At 45.8% G+C, this 15,669-nt stretch overlaps 1 protein-coding gene across 7 annotated transcripts in view; it reads right to left on the reverse strand.

Moving 5' to 3' along the window:
• Positions 1 to 307: 307 nt before the first annotated feature.
• Positions 308 to 15,669, reverse strand: part of cora (erythrocyte membrane protein band 4.1 like coracle) — a 36,867-nt gene continuing 21,505 nt past the window's right edge. For 5 of the 7 annotated variants that reach the window (XM_011143810.3, XM_025307171.1, XM_025307079.1 and 2 more), the window contains exons 2-15: positions 12,602 to 12,785; positions 12,335 to 12,482; positions 11,945 to 12,239; positions 11,492 to 11,830; positions 11,222 to 11,394; positions 10,687 to 10,829; positions 9,774 to 9,860; positions 8,910 to 9,143; positions 4,798 to 8,376; positions 3,564 to 3,671; positions 3,248 to 3,358; positions 1,388 to 1,492; positions 581 to 790; positions 308 to 492 (exon numbers count right to left, since the gene is read on the reverse strand). In XM_011143810.3, the coding sequence (XP_011142112.1) occupies positions 313 to 492; positions 581 to 790; positions 1,388 to 1,492; positions 3,248 to 3,358; positions 3,564 to 3,671; positions 4,798 to 8,376; positions 8,910 to 9,143; positions 9,774 to 9,860; positions 10,687 to 10,829; positions 11,222 to 11,394; positions 11,492 to 11,830; positions 11,945 to 12,239; positions 12,335 to 12,482; positions 12,602 to 12,760 (5,871 nt within the window). In that variant the 5' untranslated portion in view covers positions 12,761 to 12,785 and the 3' untranslated portion in view covers positions 308 to 312. The remainder of the gene's footprint in view (positions 493 to 580; positions 791 to 1,387; positions 1,493 to 3,247; positions 3,359 to 3,563; positions 3,672 to 4,797; positions 8,377 to 8,909; positions 9,144 to 9,773; positions 9,861 to 10,686; positions 10,830 to 11,221; positions 11,395 to 11,491; positions 11,831 to 11,944; positions 12,240 to 12,334; positions 12,483 to 12,601; positions 12,786 to 15,669) is intronic. The other 2 variants (XM_025307218.1, XM_011143811.3) reach the window with 2 other exon arrangements.

Consider the following 15,669-nt stretch of genomic DNA (forward strand, 5'->3'; position numbering starts at 1 on the left):
TTTTTCTTTTTTATCACACACATGGCGAGATGCGTGCACAATATACATATATAATACGTAGTGTAAATACCAATCTCTCTCTCTCTCTCTCTCTCTCTCTCTCTCTCTCTCTCTCTCTCTCTCTCTCTCTCTCTCTCTCTCTCTCTCCCCTCCCTCCCCCCTTCCTTCCCTCTCTCTCTTTCTCTCTCTTCCTAAGATCAATTTCTAAGATTACGCGATACCTTCGTATATTTTTTTTTCTTTTTAGACCGAGTGCCCTTTCTTGTTAATGTGTATACGTTAATAATTTTCTTGTCCTTTTGTTGGAATTCATTACTGCGCCGTTTGCTGCTGTATTTCTATCTTCTCCACCGTCATATCCGGATTCATAGCGGTAGCTTCCTGTATCGCCTCCGCTAAAGCTCGATCGTGGTCGATCGGGTCGCCGTCCGACTGTATCGTTATCTTTTGTTCCATTCGCGTCTCAACTACGCCGTCTTTCTCTGTTTTATACTGTAACCAAATACGTGAGTCAATGAAAAAATTGCATCGAGATGACAACTGATTCACTTGGGACATAATTATCAGGTGTGGTACTAACCGTGATGGTCTCGACAGTACGGGTTTTACTAGATATGGTTTGTGTACTGACGATCTCTCCTGTGGCGCTATAGTTACCGTCTTCGCTCTCGAGAGCTACTTTTCTTGTTTCAGTCGCCACTACAGGTACCGTAGTCGTCGTCGTCACATTACTATCCGGCTCGCCCGTGTAAACGTGCTTCTCAGTTACAATCACACCGGCTGGATCTCCCTGAATCAAAATTATTCGGATAGCCTTTAGTTCGGGCTCCGTTCCACGAAGTCAACGGACGATAAAGGCGACGAGTTGCAATACAACGTTAATTGGATACATCATTGAAAATTAGAGAGATAGATATGTGGATAGATACAGCAAAAGATGGACAGTATAGAATACGAATCAATCTCATATCTTGTTCGTATACACATCATTTGCAATTTGCAATTTATACATATTGATATCTCCGATCTTTATATACCTGAGGAAGTGCTCTAAAAGACGCAAGACAGTTCTCTGTGTTTGCTGTTGAATATCGCGAGACAATGTAAAGTAACACAGTTCTTTAAAGAAATTTCCGTGCAGTAAGAAGATACGGGTGGAAAGAAAAGGATACTTCAATGGTAGATGCATTGCATTAAGTCAGCCGCCAATTTAAGATACTGTATAATTTTGTGTGGGCAGGAATACCTGGTTTACCACTGTTGTTTCTAAACATGCACACAATCTTCCGCTCCGTACTAGTAGTAGTAAGTAGTAGTAGCAGTAGTAGTAGTAGTAGTAGAAGAAGACAGTAGGTTTTTCTTTGACTTTCTTTTTCTCATAGATTACCTGATAATATTGATTGTAGAAAGCTTGCTGGTCATCGTCGAGATCGATCGGTGTGCCTGAATCTCCGCTGCTCGAGCTCGACGTACTTAGTCTTCGTGAGAACAGCTACGCGCCATGCAACGTGTTAGCCCAAGCCGTCGAAATTATTTACGAGGGACAAAAAAATGAAAAAAAAAAGGAGGAACGAAATAAACCATACCATATACCATAGAGTGGGCCAGAATAATCGTTCCAGAGCTCGTGGAAACGTAGAACGGATCAAGGCGAACGAAAAAGTCCCATACCGTTTTGCGATATTCGCGATAATCGTCGAGTTATCAATTATAGCAGAAAAAAGCCCGAGAAAAGCGATTGGACCAGATTCCAAGAGACGCTTCATAGACATAGTATACCTAGACTGCGCGTTTTCCCAAAATTTCAAGAGTAGCCCGTAGAGCTCACATAGGAAAGGATGCACTCTCTTTTGTGTCTGGATGAAAGGGAAATAAGGGGAGACAGTTGCCATAGCATAGTATATCGCAATTGCCACTCTTTATTTCCCTTCTCTCGTGTGTGTGCACAAACATAAAATAGAATGCATCCTTTTCCTACGTGAGCTCTACCTCCATTCTTGAGATTTGGAAGAACGCGCGGTCCACGTATACTATGGCTGCATTCCGAAATGCACTGCCAATACTGTAACTCTACAGTTTATGTCACGTATACTATGGATATTCAGTATCGACGATGAATATCGAAACGCAGCCAGAGTGTCTTTGTGCTAGATCTTTGTGCTGGGCCGCGTTGTGGCCTGAGCGGTTGTAACGCTCGTCCGATACCACCTCGGCGCGCGCTCACTCGTCAGATTTCTGTAATTAAAAACTCGATAATTATTGCGAATATCGCAAAACGGCACGGGACTTTTTTGTTCGCCTTAATCCGTTTTACGAGGGGCTTCTACGAGCTCTGATACCGTGATTGTTCTGGGACACCTTGTATGTATAAATGACATAAATGAGATAGGGAGAAAGTAAAAATTATTACATTAAAATTATATATGAAATATGTATATCACGCTTTCTTATGCTGTTTTATATGCGCGGAATGAACAGATCTTATGCGAATGTCAATCTACGACACCGTAAGTAATAGCACGCGCGTGTAACGAAGCATTAAAAAGGCGATTACCAAATCGTTCAAAACGAGAAAATACTCAAACTTAGAGTCTCCAAAATACGCATGTATGCCAGTGTTGGGCGTTAATCGATTGGAAAAACATTTTATCGACCAAAATGAATCAATCTTAACACCGAATAAATCGTAACACCGAATAAATCGTAATTACATCGTATCATGACTGTTTTTTCTCGTTTGCTTTGATTTGATTGATTGTATACTGATTTGCTTTGACTTTAGTGATTATATACTGATTAATAATTAATTGATAATTAACTATTAGTTAATTAGTAATTTATTTCACGAGTCGGCAAAGTTATTCATAATTACATAATTAGTAAATAAATTTATAAACAATTACAATATGTGACGATCGATTAATTTCGTTTATTGACTTGTCGATTATTTCAATCAAGCTACAAGGCGCTTGATCAATTAACGCCCAATAATGATGTATGCGTGTATCTGTACATATGAAGCTGTCTTATTGCGTGCCTATTACGTATCCATACATGAAATGATCATTATGTATGCGGGGCATAGTTACACATGAACTGAGGGCGCTTCGAAATGTGAAATGATCGTTAGACCGAGATCTCGAAACCGATGCAGCAATTCGCACGAATGCTCACATGCTTCGTGCTTATATGTCAATCTTAGTATGCGCGTTTCCCCAGAGAACGGGGAATGCCTGTCGGCAATTACCTGCTCGCCGGAGAGCACGTGGCTCGTGGTTCGAACCTCCTGCGTCACCACTCGCTGCTCCTGCCTCGTCGCGCTGGTCGCGGTCGTATGCGCTACAGTCTTTTCCTCTACCTAATGCATGAACAATGAATTGTAATAGCAAATTAAGAAGATAGAATCAGGCCAAAGCAAGGAAAGATCAAACGAGAGAGAGCTCGCGAATGATAATAAAATTCTGTCCTTTATCGCGTACGCAACGTAGCTTTCAGCAAATCAACGGCAAGAAACGCGTGTCGGTATCTCGAGGAAGTGATGCTAATAATGCTGGATCACAAACCTGGCTTGTCTTCTGGTTCTTTTCGAGGTCCTCGTGCATGGTAGCGGTGCGCGTGGTGACAGCTGTCGCTGTCATGTATGGAGCTCTACCGTCATCCGGTGCCTCTGCCTAAATACAACTACCACGTGACTAAGGTTTCAAGACATACAAGATCGAAATAATCAAACAAAAATTAAGTAAGGCGGACGTCCCGATCAGTAATCGCCGCATATATTTTCCTTGGTAAATCGGCTCAATTCATATTTCTTCTAAACATGTGTTCTCAATCTAAATTTTAACTTTTTTCAAAAAACTGTCATGTCGTTAAAGCGCTTCAATCACTCCTGGGAAAATATTATGAATAAATTAAAATCTTCCTATAAATAGAAAAAAAAATATAACATAGAAAATCAAATGTCTAGATCTTCCAACCAAATCAACTTGGCGTATTTAGTTTAACACATATATTATTGATTTCTCAATTTATTCTCACGACAGAGTTACTTGATCACTGATTGGAACATTCACTTTGGCAAAAATTCGAACGAATGAGAATATCTTTACGCGCTATATCGTATCTTCCTACTAAAAACACCGTGTAACAATGTTACTGATATTTGATGTTTATCGAGTTACGAGGAAGAATCGATTGGTGCGAGCTTGAGAAATGTATTTGCATTCATTCTAAAATTACGTGAGAATGGCAGATGCTGCTGGCAGAACGATCAAAGTCTATTGCGAAAAACGTTGAGCAGTATTAACTTCTTTCGCTGATACGACTACCGCGAAATTGAAATTCGACTGCAACTACGCACACTTATCCTAGACAAAAACATACTACTCGCTCTCATGCAATATACTCGAATGCGAAACACGTAAATGAAAAAAAGAAAAAAAAGAATAAAAAAATAAAAAAAAATTCCACGAGATATCGGTGGCTAACTCTATCGAGCTGTTCGGAAAGTTCAGTAGCGAGCTTGTGAGTACCGATACTCGACACAAAAACACTACGAGCGAATTTCCGAACAGGCCGATTATATGTAACTATGAGCATGCGAGAGGCCATCTACTCGTTCGCTAAATGTACAACACCACGTTTGCGGTGTCATGATGCCCGAGTTGTCTCGTTACTCTGAAATCTACCGCTCTACCGACTTTAACTCTCGTCTGATGAAGTGATGAATGTATTGCGACGTCTAAGGATTCTATTCTCTCGTTACACACTCGCTCTCCCCCTCTTTCGCAGTGTTATCACCTTGTTCACGTGAGTGGAGACCGTGACTTGGCCTGTGCCACCTGGCGTGAGATCCTCGATCTTTTCCTGAATATTCTGCGTCACACCCTCCTGGTCCTTCACCACCGACTGCTTGGTCGTCGTTTTCACGATCGTCGGTATCGTCGTCGGGACCGGAGGCCTCTTCAGCTTCGCCGACGCGGATTTCGATTCTTGCAAGTCCTTCGGGAATGTCGCACTGTCCACCGGCTGGCCGTTGTTCCCGATGATCACGCCGTCCTTTACGTACGAGCCGTCCTCGAAGAACAATTCCTGATTATACGGTTTGCCATACTTGTCGTAGATCTTGCCATCCCTCACGTAGCCACCGTCGCCGCCGAACGGTGCCCGCGCGATCACCTGGCCGTCCTTGTCGCACAGCAATCCTCGGCGTACCATCGTGATCGTGATAGTCGTGAAATACTTGTCGAGCGGCTTGCCATTCGTCGCACAGATAATCCCGTCCCTCACCACGTTCCCTTCGTTGTCAAAGTTCGCCTGCTTCATCGGCTTGCCGCTTTTGTCGACCACGACACCCTGCACCACCCTCAAGCCTTCCGGCCCAAAGGCCTCCGTGGTCAACGGCTGGCCGCTGACGTCATAGATCTTGCCGTTCTTGACGAAACTGCTCTCGGGCGGCAAGGCGCCCAGAGACAACGGCTTGCCGTCGCGACTATAAATCAGACCGTCCTTGATGAAGCCGCCGTCGGGTCCGTAGATGTTCTGGTTAAGACATTCGCCGGTGGGATCGTAGATCCTGCCGTCCCGCACCACGTTGCCCTCGTTGTCGAAGTTACCGGACTTCAGGGGCTTGCCGTCGTCACCGCACACCAGACCGTAACGCACCTTCGTAACGGTGATGACGGTCCGCCTCTTGTTCAGCGGCTTGCCGTTCGGCCCGTACAGCAGACCGTTCTGTATGTAGCTGCCGTCATCGGCGAAGGTGCCGTGGCTGAGCGGCTTCTTGTCCTTGCCGTAAACCACGCCGTTCTCGATGAAACTGCCCTCGATGCCGAAGGCGGCATGATTCAGCGGCTTCTTGTCCTTGCCGTAGATCCTGCCTTCCTCGACGTAGCTGTCGCTCGGTAACTCAGAGCCGGCGTTCAGCAGCTGACCGCCCCAGCTGTGTACGAGCCCGTCGCGGACATAACAGCCATCCGGTTTGAACGCACCCTGCTTCAACAGCTGCCCGTTCTTGTCGTACACCACCCCGTCCTGAATGTAGCAACCCTCGGGCACCAACGACGGCAAATTCCGCGGTTGGCCTGCTTGGTCCACGATTTTGCCGTTGCTCACCGCTATGTTGTCTGGGCCTTTGTCGTCCTGCGTCAACGGCTTGCCGTCTCTGCCTATGATGGCGCCATTGCGAATAGTGTTGCCGTCTGGACCGAACACACCCTGCAGCACGATCTTGCCGTCTTTACCGTGAATCAGCCCGCCGGCGACGTATGAGCCGTCGGAGCCAAAGGTTGCCCTGCTCAGTGGCTTGCCGGAGTGCTCGAAGATTACACCGTTCGCGATGAAGCTGTCCTCCGGCAAAGCGGCGTTCAGGTTCAACGGCTTGTTGTCGCCGCCGTAGATGAGGCCGTCCTTTACGTAACTACCATCTGGCTTGAAGAACGAGAACTTGAGCAGTTTGCCGTCCTTCCCATGAATCTTGCCGTCTTTGATACTGGCACCTTCGGGGATCAGAGAGTCTTGGTTGAGCAACTTGCCGTTCTTCGCATAAATCGCGCCTTTCTTAATGTAGCTCCCGTTCGAGCCGAACGACTCCTGCTTCATCGGCTTGCCGTCCTTGCCGATCACCATGCCGTCCTTTATAAGCGAGCCGTCGGGACCAAGAATCGCGTTCGACAGCACTGTGCCGTCGGCATTGTATAAGACTCCGTCTTTAATCACGAGATTATCGGGCTTGAAGAGCCCTTGGCACAGCGGTTTGTTGTTTCTGTCGTATAGCAGTCCCTCCCTAATGGAAGTGCCGTCCGCTATCAATGGTATCTGGCTGAGCAGCCTGCCGTCTTTGCCGTGTATTACACCGTCCTTCACGAAGCTGCCGTCCGGCTTGTAATACGCGTGCTTCACGGGTTTGCCATCCTTGCCGACCACTTTACCGTCCTTCAGGTGAGCGCCCGTCGGTAACAGGGAGCCCTGGGTCAAGAACTTGCCATCCTTCGAGTAGATCACACCGTCCTTCACGTTGGAGCCGTCGGAGCTGAAGGATTCGTGCTTGATCGGCTTGCCGTCCTTCGAGTAGACCTTGCCTTCGGCAATGTAATGGCCGTCGAGGCCTAGTTTCCCGGTGCTGAGCGGTCGCCCGTCCTGCCCGTGAATCAGCCCGTCACTGATGAACGTGTCGTCCGGCACAACTGCGATCTGTTGAAGAGGCCTGCCCTCCTCGTTGCATACTATACCGGCGACTATGTAACTGTTGTCTGTGCCGTACGATCCCTGCGTCAACGGCTTCGAACCCGAAGTGAATATCAAACCTTCCTTCACGTATGTGCCGTCCGCGTCTAGTGGACAGTGTTGCACCGGTTTGCCGTTTTTCAATAACACCTTGCCCTCCTTCATCATCGCGTGATCGGGTCCCAAGAGAGACTGTTTTACCGCTTCGCCGTTGGGAGAGCAGATGAGGCCGTTTTTAATGGAGTTTCTGCTAGTGCCGAGGATCTGCTGATGGTAAGGTTTGTTATCTTTACCGGTGATCAGGCCGTTGCTGATGTGCACCCCGTGCGGCCCGAGTTCGCCCTTCTTCAGCGGATTACCGTCCTTGCCGCAGACCTTGCCGTCCGTCACTCTACTGCCGTCCGGTCCGAGGTGGTTTTGATCCAGCGGCCTGCCTTCTTTGGTATAAATCACACCCGCGATCACCCTCGAGCCGTCAGGAAGGGGCAAGATGTGGTAGTCCGGTTTAGACTCCACCGGCGCAGGCGGGATTATCTTCGACTGACTGGCGGCATCCTCGATGGCGTGTTGACGTTCTCCGCTGATGAAGGCCGTCGTGGGATCCTTGTCAACGTCCGGTTGCGTGATGTTTTTCTGCTGCTCCTTCAGGCCAGCGGATTCTACATAATTGAGTCCCGGGGTCTTCAAGCCCGCTGCTGCTGTTGCTGTCAGCGGCGGTGGTGGCGGTGGCGGTGCTTGCTTGTCCGCTTCCTTCGTTTTCCTCTTCTCCGCGGATTCTGCGACCTTCTTTTCCTCTCCCGGGGCGTAGTTGAACGCCAATCCCGTAGCCTTTCGGCTGGCCGAAGTGGGCGACTGTTTGTCTTGCACTCCCGGGGACGCGGGTCTATCTTCGTAGGAGAATCCGTGCGGGGTGTATGGCTTCTTCGTGGGCGAAGCTTCCGTTTCCTCGTAGTCGTAAGGTTTCGTGTAAACGGGTAGTTGAGGAAGTTTCAAGGGCTCTTTCGCCTTCTCCGTGCCCTTCTCCTTTCCTTGTTTCTCCAACGTGGAAAGATTCGACTCTGCGTCACTCTTCTCCATGGACTCGTCTAGTTCTTTGTTCTTTTTCTGTTTCTTATCCTTGTCCTTCTTGGCGAACAGGAAACCACCGACAGGACTCTTGAGGTAATATATAAAAATATACATGCAGTACAAAATATAACATGCTAATATGCGTACGTGATATGTAATTTAAAACACGAAAGGCATTTTACATTTATGGATAAAGCTGGATATATAAACGCGCCTACATATATTAAATGCAAGTCTATCGTTCCTGCGGAGGCACGAACTAATGTCCATGCATATACTTCAATTTATGGACATGTCATGTATGCATTCAATTAAGAGGTAATATGCAGCGCATTCAAGGATACTTCTTTAATTTGTTATCGAGCTCTGATTTGACACAGAGCACTTCACCGAACCGATCAATGTTTGGAGATGACGTGATATAACGTGAGAGCCCCTAGTGTGTATATCATGATATATTACTTACACAGAAACGAAATATTTAAAAACTTTTCGACTGTAACCACACACACACACACACACACATATATGTAAATATATATTCAAATATACTTTCAATATATATATCATCGTAAGATCATAAGAAGCAGCAACGCGTACAACGCAATATACAAGCTTACCTTGATCTTCTCCTTCTTTTCTTTGTCCATCTTTTCCGGCGTTTCCTTATCCTTCTTTCTCGACTCTTTTTTAGACAGTGACTTGTCATCAATGTTGTCAAGATGAGCATTGTCATTAATCAGATCGGAATTATTCAGATCATTATGATTCTCCTTCTCATTCTCATTCTGTTTATCCTTCTTCTTCTTTGACAGACCACCGGGCGGTAGGACAGCGATTCCACCGACCGGTTTCTACAAGTAAATTTAATCCGGTCACAGGACGCCTCATGCAACAAGCATAAAGCCACTACGTCGCTAAAATAATTAATACAGACTACACGACGGCACTACGATGGTAGAATGCAAACGCATGCTCGGTGGATTACGGTCTGCGCTCTCAAAATATATGTATCTCAATCGTCGTCATTTGTGCGCGCGCGTGCTTTCAAATCCGCCCGTGTTACGCAACGTTGGACTTCTGTTTAACGTTTAACGGTTCGTCACGCTAACATACTCGAGTGGTTTCCTCGTCTTGGGGTCTAACGGTAAGAGACTACAGAGAGAAAGAGAGCGCGGTTTTATCTTCGGCTCTCAATTCGCGGGGACGTTTACAACGACAAACTAAGTCCACTAAGTTCTTATCCATGCTCACGCAGCGGAACTGCTTGATGTTACACGTTAAAACGGGAGATCTAACATCCATCAACATTGAGGCGATGGCCGTATGAAATTTTGCGTGGAGTACAAATAAAAGTATGTGTATATGTGGTGAGACATGCATTGGATAAAAGTAAAACACCAAATGGTCACACACAAGACACAGCACTGAGTATATTTAGGATATATTGTTAGCAGAAGCGTCCCAGGGGTAAAATTCTATACCTTTCTCCCATGGTCGGCATCGTATTCTCCTTCCAGGCTACTGGTGCTGCTAGCTGATGTTGTTCCCGCACTTGTTTTTCGTGTGAGCTATTGGTGTCAGTTACGTGTCGGTTAATAATTAAGGCTAACACACAAGTATTCGATGCAAAGTTAAATTATTCTTTCTCTTTCATCTCTAAGTAAGAATATCGTTTGTAACAACCGAGCTCGACTTTGCTCGCACCTGATATATTTTATGCACCATACACATCGTGTCATGCCTTCGTCACGACTCGATATGCCAAATCCAAATCGACGTACAGTTTGAGAAATGTAACGCAATATGCAAGGGTGAGTCAATGAACATGCTGTAAATTGGCGCGCGTATACGCACACGCACACACGCACGCACGCGCACGCATATGCACACACACGCACACGCACACGCACGCACACACACACACACACACACACACCACATACATACACCGGCATGACATTAGTATATAAATGTGCGAAAAGTGTGTAATTTGCTCTATTGATTCACCCACGCATTAATAGAGAATGCGAACCAACTGGTGTTCCGACCTCGTCTCCGTAACAGAAATTTTCGCAAAAATCTTCGACGCACGTATAATCGCGCCGTTGAATTATTATCGCGAAAAGTATGTACCGCAGCGCGCCAAACGTTTGCGCGTGTATTTCCCGATCGCGTGTTTTCCGCGAGGAAAACTAGTTTGAAAGCGTAGACCGCAGAGACGGGAGCTAGAAATGATGACGCACGCACATCTTTCATGAATTCCTTCATCGATGATAAAGTGAATTTTTCACGTTCGCATGAAGAACTCATGCATACTCTACTTTCGAGCAACTTATTCTTGATATAATATGAAAAAAGAAGAAATGTACGGCAACAAACACACGTAAGTATTACCTTCTCTTTCTGTTTCTTGATTGGGCTAGGCCGTCGATCTATATGCTCTATATCGTCGGGAAGCATTTCAGGCTCATAACTCATGGTGTGTCGTTTGCTCGGTTCTGAACCATACGTTTCGACTGGTTTAGGCTCACCTAATGCTGTACAAGGCAGTCACACTACTTCAACATCTTAGTATAACACAGACCCGAGAGTACAATTGTAAAAAAAGGCACTTGTGGCTCTCTCGTAGCGGATTGGAAACGTTGCAGAGAGTAAAACGACGTGTTTGAGAAAAAATTGATACATAGATCAAGAGTAATGCCACTCTAATGTAACAAGAACTCATGCTTGTGCAAGCTGGTCCTAATGAATAAAAAAAAAAAACTGACTTTGAAATCGGACATACCCCTCTGCGAGTGTGAACATGTGTAATCTTAATTGTAGCAATTAAAGAGTGTATCTTTCTCTTTCTCTCCACTAGATCATCGTTACTTTACTCGTACATTCACGCTTGAGTATCATTCACGAGTGACAAAAGGTACGTATTTACCATCCATGCTTCTGGAGGCGAGTCGTCGGCCGCTCAGGGACCTCTCGAATTGCGGAGGTTGCCTGTCGATCGGAGTCTTCTTCGTCTCGTAGTGAGTTCTGCCAGAATATCGAAAACGAGATCCCAGATGTGGAATTAATCCCACCTTCTTCACAGGCTCCGGGCTCATAAGCCTGCGAGAGAACGAGAGAACATTAGTTGTCTCGTTAAGATGCAAGAATAAATAAGAAAGGATAAGGTAATCTCGATTGCAGGTATTTGCGCGCTCACCTGAAGAAAGTATGATGCTCCACCGAGACTTTCCATAATTTCTTCGCCGCTCTATAATTAGCCAGCTTGAATCCGATCGTAGACTCAAACTGCTCAAAGTCGCCCGGTCTGATCTTGATGTAGAAGTTGTGTCTCTTGTAAGAGATTTTGAGTATCTTCGGCCAGGCGAACCTATTGATTCTCAAGCGATCCCTATAGACGAGCAGACCCGAAGCGCAAACACCTAACATTATGTCGACGCCTTCCGAGTCCTTGGCCGGGTGGAGATCCACGCCGTACATAGCCAATTTCTTGGCGTTCTCGAGATAATGCAGCTCCGCCTCGGCGGGTGTCTGACCTCTGGAACACGGCGAGAGATTCGCTATGCAATAAATCGATCGTCGGTCGACACATCGACCCGCTGGCCTCGCTTACGCCGATCAAAAGGATACTACTCAAAGAAGCGAAATTTACTTATGCGTTTTGTGAAGGTCCATCACTTTCTCCACCAGTTCGGGCGTCTGGTTAGGCGCGAATTTGAAATCCTTCAAGTAGGTTCTTCCGTGCTCCTCGGGATCGTAATCCCCGACCTCTGACTGTACCAGGTAAGAGCCCAGAAGAGCGTGCGTCACGAAAGAACAGAGCAAACGTCCGGTGATGATATCGTTTCTGATCTGCAGGCACAACTGATAACGCGTAATATCCTCCTGCAACTGCGCCGGGTCCGGTGGATAGAACTTCACCTCGAAGTTAAACTTCCACGGCTCGTCTGAAAGCACGGATCAACTTTAGTGGGAATCAACCGCGGCGTGTAATATCGACTTTCGCGGACGACGCGGCGCGTGGTCGTCGTGGCGCTCATACTTTTCACGAATTTCGCGATCTTCTTGTGCAGGTCCAGCCAATTGCGCGGATCGTGCCTGTCCTCGTAGATGAGGCCGAAGTAATCCTTCTCCAACAGATTCATACTCTGACAGATCATGTCGAGAAGTTCCTGCCCCCTCGCCTTTCTCTGCAACCGAACAGAGATACCTTCGATATCACGCATCGAACGGAGACGTTTCTTTTCGTCCTGTTCTTTTCTTTTTTTCTATCTCATGCAAATACAAGCCGAACTCTCCGGCGACTCACATCGATGTAGAAATCCTTAACGGTACCGTCCAGCAAAGTGACCTTGGCGAGGGCCATCTTTCCCTTGCTAACTGGACTCTTCGTGGGCGAGTTCGTCCCGGTCCCATTCTCCGCCGTTGCTTCTGCTGGAGCACCAGCGGTTTTCTGTTCCTCCGGCATGTTTCCGCTCTATTCGCGCGTGAATCTGAAATTAAACGGACAGTTCGATCTCCGGAATGGTAAAATGGAGGATAGAGAAAGCGCATTTCCTGCTACGTAACGTAACGTACGACGACAAAGAAATGCCGATCGGCGATCGATCTTATTTCCGTGTTGCGAAACACGGCATTGTCGCATCCCGCTTTTCACAGATATCGATATATATATTCTCGTTATTTACAGCGCATAGGTGTAGGCATCATATTATAGAAATAAAAAAAATATATATGTAGGATGTTTTTCTTCGAGAGCAGCTTCTTGGTAAAGATTGGTAAAAACAAATGGTACCTACCTTCCCAAAATCGAGCCTTAAGAGAGTTAAAATACCATCTGTTTTCACCAAATTATTAAAAACATATATATATATATACAGAGGGTGGTGTTTCAGACCACCCGGGTCACCCGATTTTTTCGTAAACGCGACAAAAAAAAAATGTTTCAGACAAAAGTTGTAAGGTTTCAAAGTTGTAGGGCTTCAAAGTAGGGCTTCAAAGAATCTATTTACTGATGGTATAAATTTGACCTTGAAATGACCTTGAAAAGCCCAGTCAAGATCAAAATCTTAAATGGAAACTCCAATTTTTTATTACACCGTCTTTTTCCACCAATTAATTTGAACAACTTTTGTCTGAAACATTGTTTTATTTGCCTAATATTTTTTTGAGATATTTAAGGATAACTTGGTAACTTTTTCAATATTTAACTTACGATATCTCGCTGACTTTTGTTAATTTCATGATTTTGAAATTTCGAAAGATCGATAAATTAACAAAAAATAGAGCATTATTGTACCAATATATTCTTGAGACCAAGTAGAATAGAAAAATCTAGTATCATTTTTATCCCGACAAACAGTTAGCGAGATATCGTAAGTTAAATATTGAAAAAGTTACCAAGTTATCCTTAAATATCTCAAAAAATATTAGGCAAATAAAAAAATGCTTCAGACAAATAAAAAAATAAAAAAAATGTTTCAGACAAAAGTTGTTCAAATTAATTGGTGGAAAAAGACGGTGTAATAAAAAATTGGAGTTTTCATTTAAGATTTTTATGTTGATCTTGACTGGGCTTTTCAAGGTCATCCCAAGGTCACCAAATTTATACCATCAGTAAATAGATTCTTTGAAGCCCCACAACTTTTGTCTGAAACATTTTTCTCTAAAATGTCGCGTTTACGAACAAATCGGGTGACTCGGGTGGTCCGAAACACCCTGTATAAAAATGTATATACACATATAAAAATATATATAAAATTATATGTAATTTTTTTTTCCGGGGGAATAATCACAAGGGCGCGCCCACGGGGCGACTTATCTTGCTACTCTTCTACGATCTCGATAGCGCGGATAGCGGAGGTCGCGTGTCGACCCGGTATATCTACTTCTAGATCCCGTCTAGACCTGGGGGTGCCGTGCGCGGAGAAATAATCAATATCTGCGAGGGTTGCCGTACGCGCGCCTCAGTGCACACGTCGTTTACGATTTCCTTATTAATGAGGAACAAAAATGTACGATGTGTCGTCGGTTGGAGGGTGCTCCCCCTCCCTCTGTCCGAACCACCGGCGGTAGTATAGCTCTTGGCGGAGCGCACCGCCCGCGCCAACATCATCCTTGAATCCCATAACGAGAGAGGGTGCATACCTCGAGCGCGCGTAAGCCGCAAGCTCCACTCATAAAAATAGCGTGTTGCCTCACGTACGCCCCTTTCGCGTGAAAAGTGTTGCGCAAGAAGTAAAAAATAACGGCGAGGTAAAAGATCTCGTAATGATTATAATAGCGCAAGGCCTCCTCCTCGTAAAAGCTCTTCCTCCTCCTGCTCCTCCTCCTCTTTCTCTTCTTAATGCTCGCGAGCAAAGATCAGTTTTTTTCTTCCGTGACGTAAACGTTTATTTGCCATTAGCGTACCTCCCTTTCTCGCGGGCGGGGTAATTCGCGGGAGTCCCTAAATAACAGGAACCACCGCGGAAAAGAAAACACGCTGTGATGCATAAGCGTTCGCGATAATGCCGGCAATTTCCCACGCGAAAATGTCACGAATGCGCGTCCTACGCGCGCGATTATCTCGTAATGACCCGCGCGCTGGGCCTTGCGTGCGTGCGTGCGTGCGCTAACGCATTGTCCATCCCCGCGAGAGCGATACGTTATGTAAAACGACGGTGATTCCGTAACGTTTTGCAGGCGAGTCGCGGCTCGGCCAAAGCGCGCATTCCGTATGTACGCGCTTGCATTTTGCTTCATCCAGCGGTCGTTCACCTCTCTTCAAGATAGATCGCGCAGAAATACGAGTTCGCGAGAGTCGCGCGATGTCTCTCGCCCGCTGCCAAATGTGCCGAACGGCGATTTGTTGCTAACAAATCCACGGAGAACTTCGCGGCGCGACGATTTCCTGCCGAAGGCACGACGCGTCGAGAAGTTTCAAGCTTCGCGATTGAACGTCGGGACACCCGCCGAGAGAGCGTTCCAACTTTTGCACCGCAAATTCAATTGATTTATAACGCTCGTGAGAGAAAGGCGAAAAGATGTTCGGTACAAATTACTTGAAGCTTCCTTGCCGGAATTGCAGTAACATAAGAGACAAGCACTGAGAACTGAAAGAGAATACCGGATTGAAAATTGACATACAATAATTGTGAATATACAGAGACGCAAAAAGATCTGGATCATTTTTTTACCTGATCCTTGACTCGACTTGTTCGAATATTAATTTCGACCGTGGATCGTTTCCTCAAGCGTGCGCTCGTGAAAAGCGAGTATTTTCGAACCTGGAGGGACACTATCACCTCAAACATCGAGGATCGGCTAAGAAATAATCCAATTTATCGTCTTCATCAGAATATTTCCGAATTTATAACCGTGTATGTTCCCTAAAAT

Source organism: Harpegnathos saltator, unplaced genomic scaffold (assembly GCF_003227715.2).
Source record: "Harpegnathos saltator strain DR-91 unplaced genomic scaffold, Hsal_v8.6 scaffold1, whole genome shotgun sequence".
Classification (NCBI taxonomy): domain Eukaryota; kingdom Metazoa; phylum Arthropoda; class Insecta; order Hymenoptera; family Formicidae; genus Harpegnathos; species Harpegnathos saltator.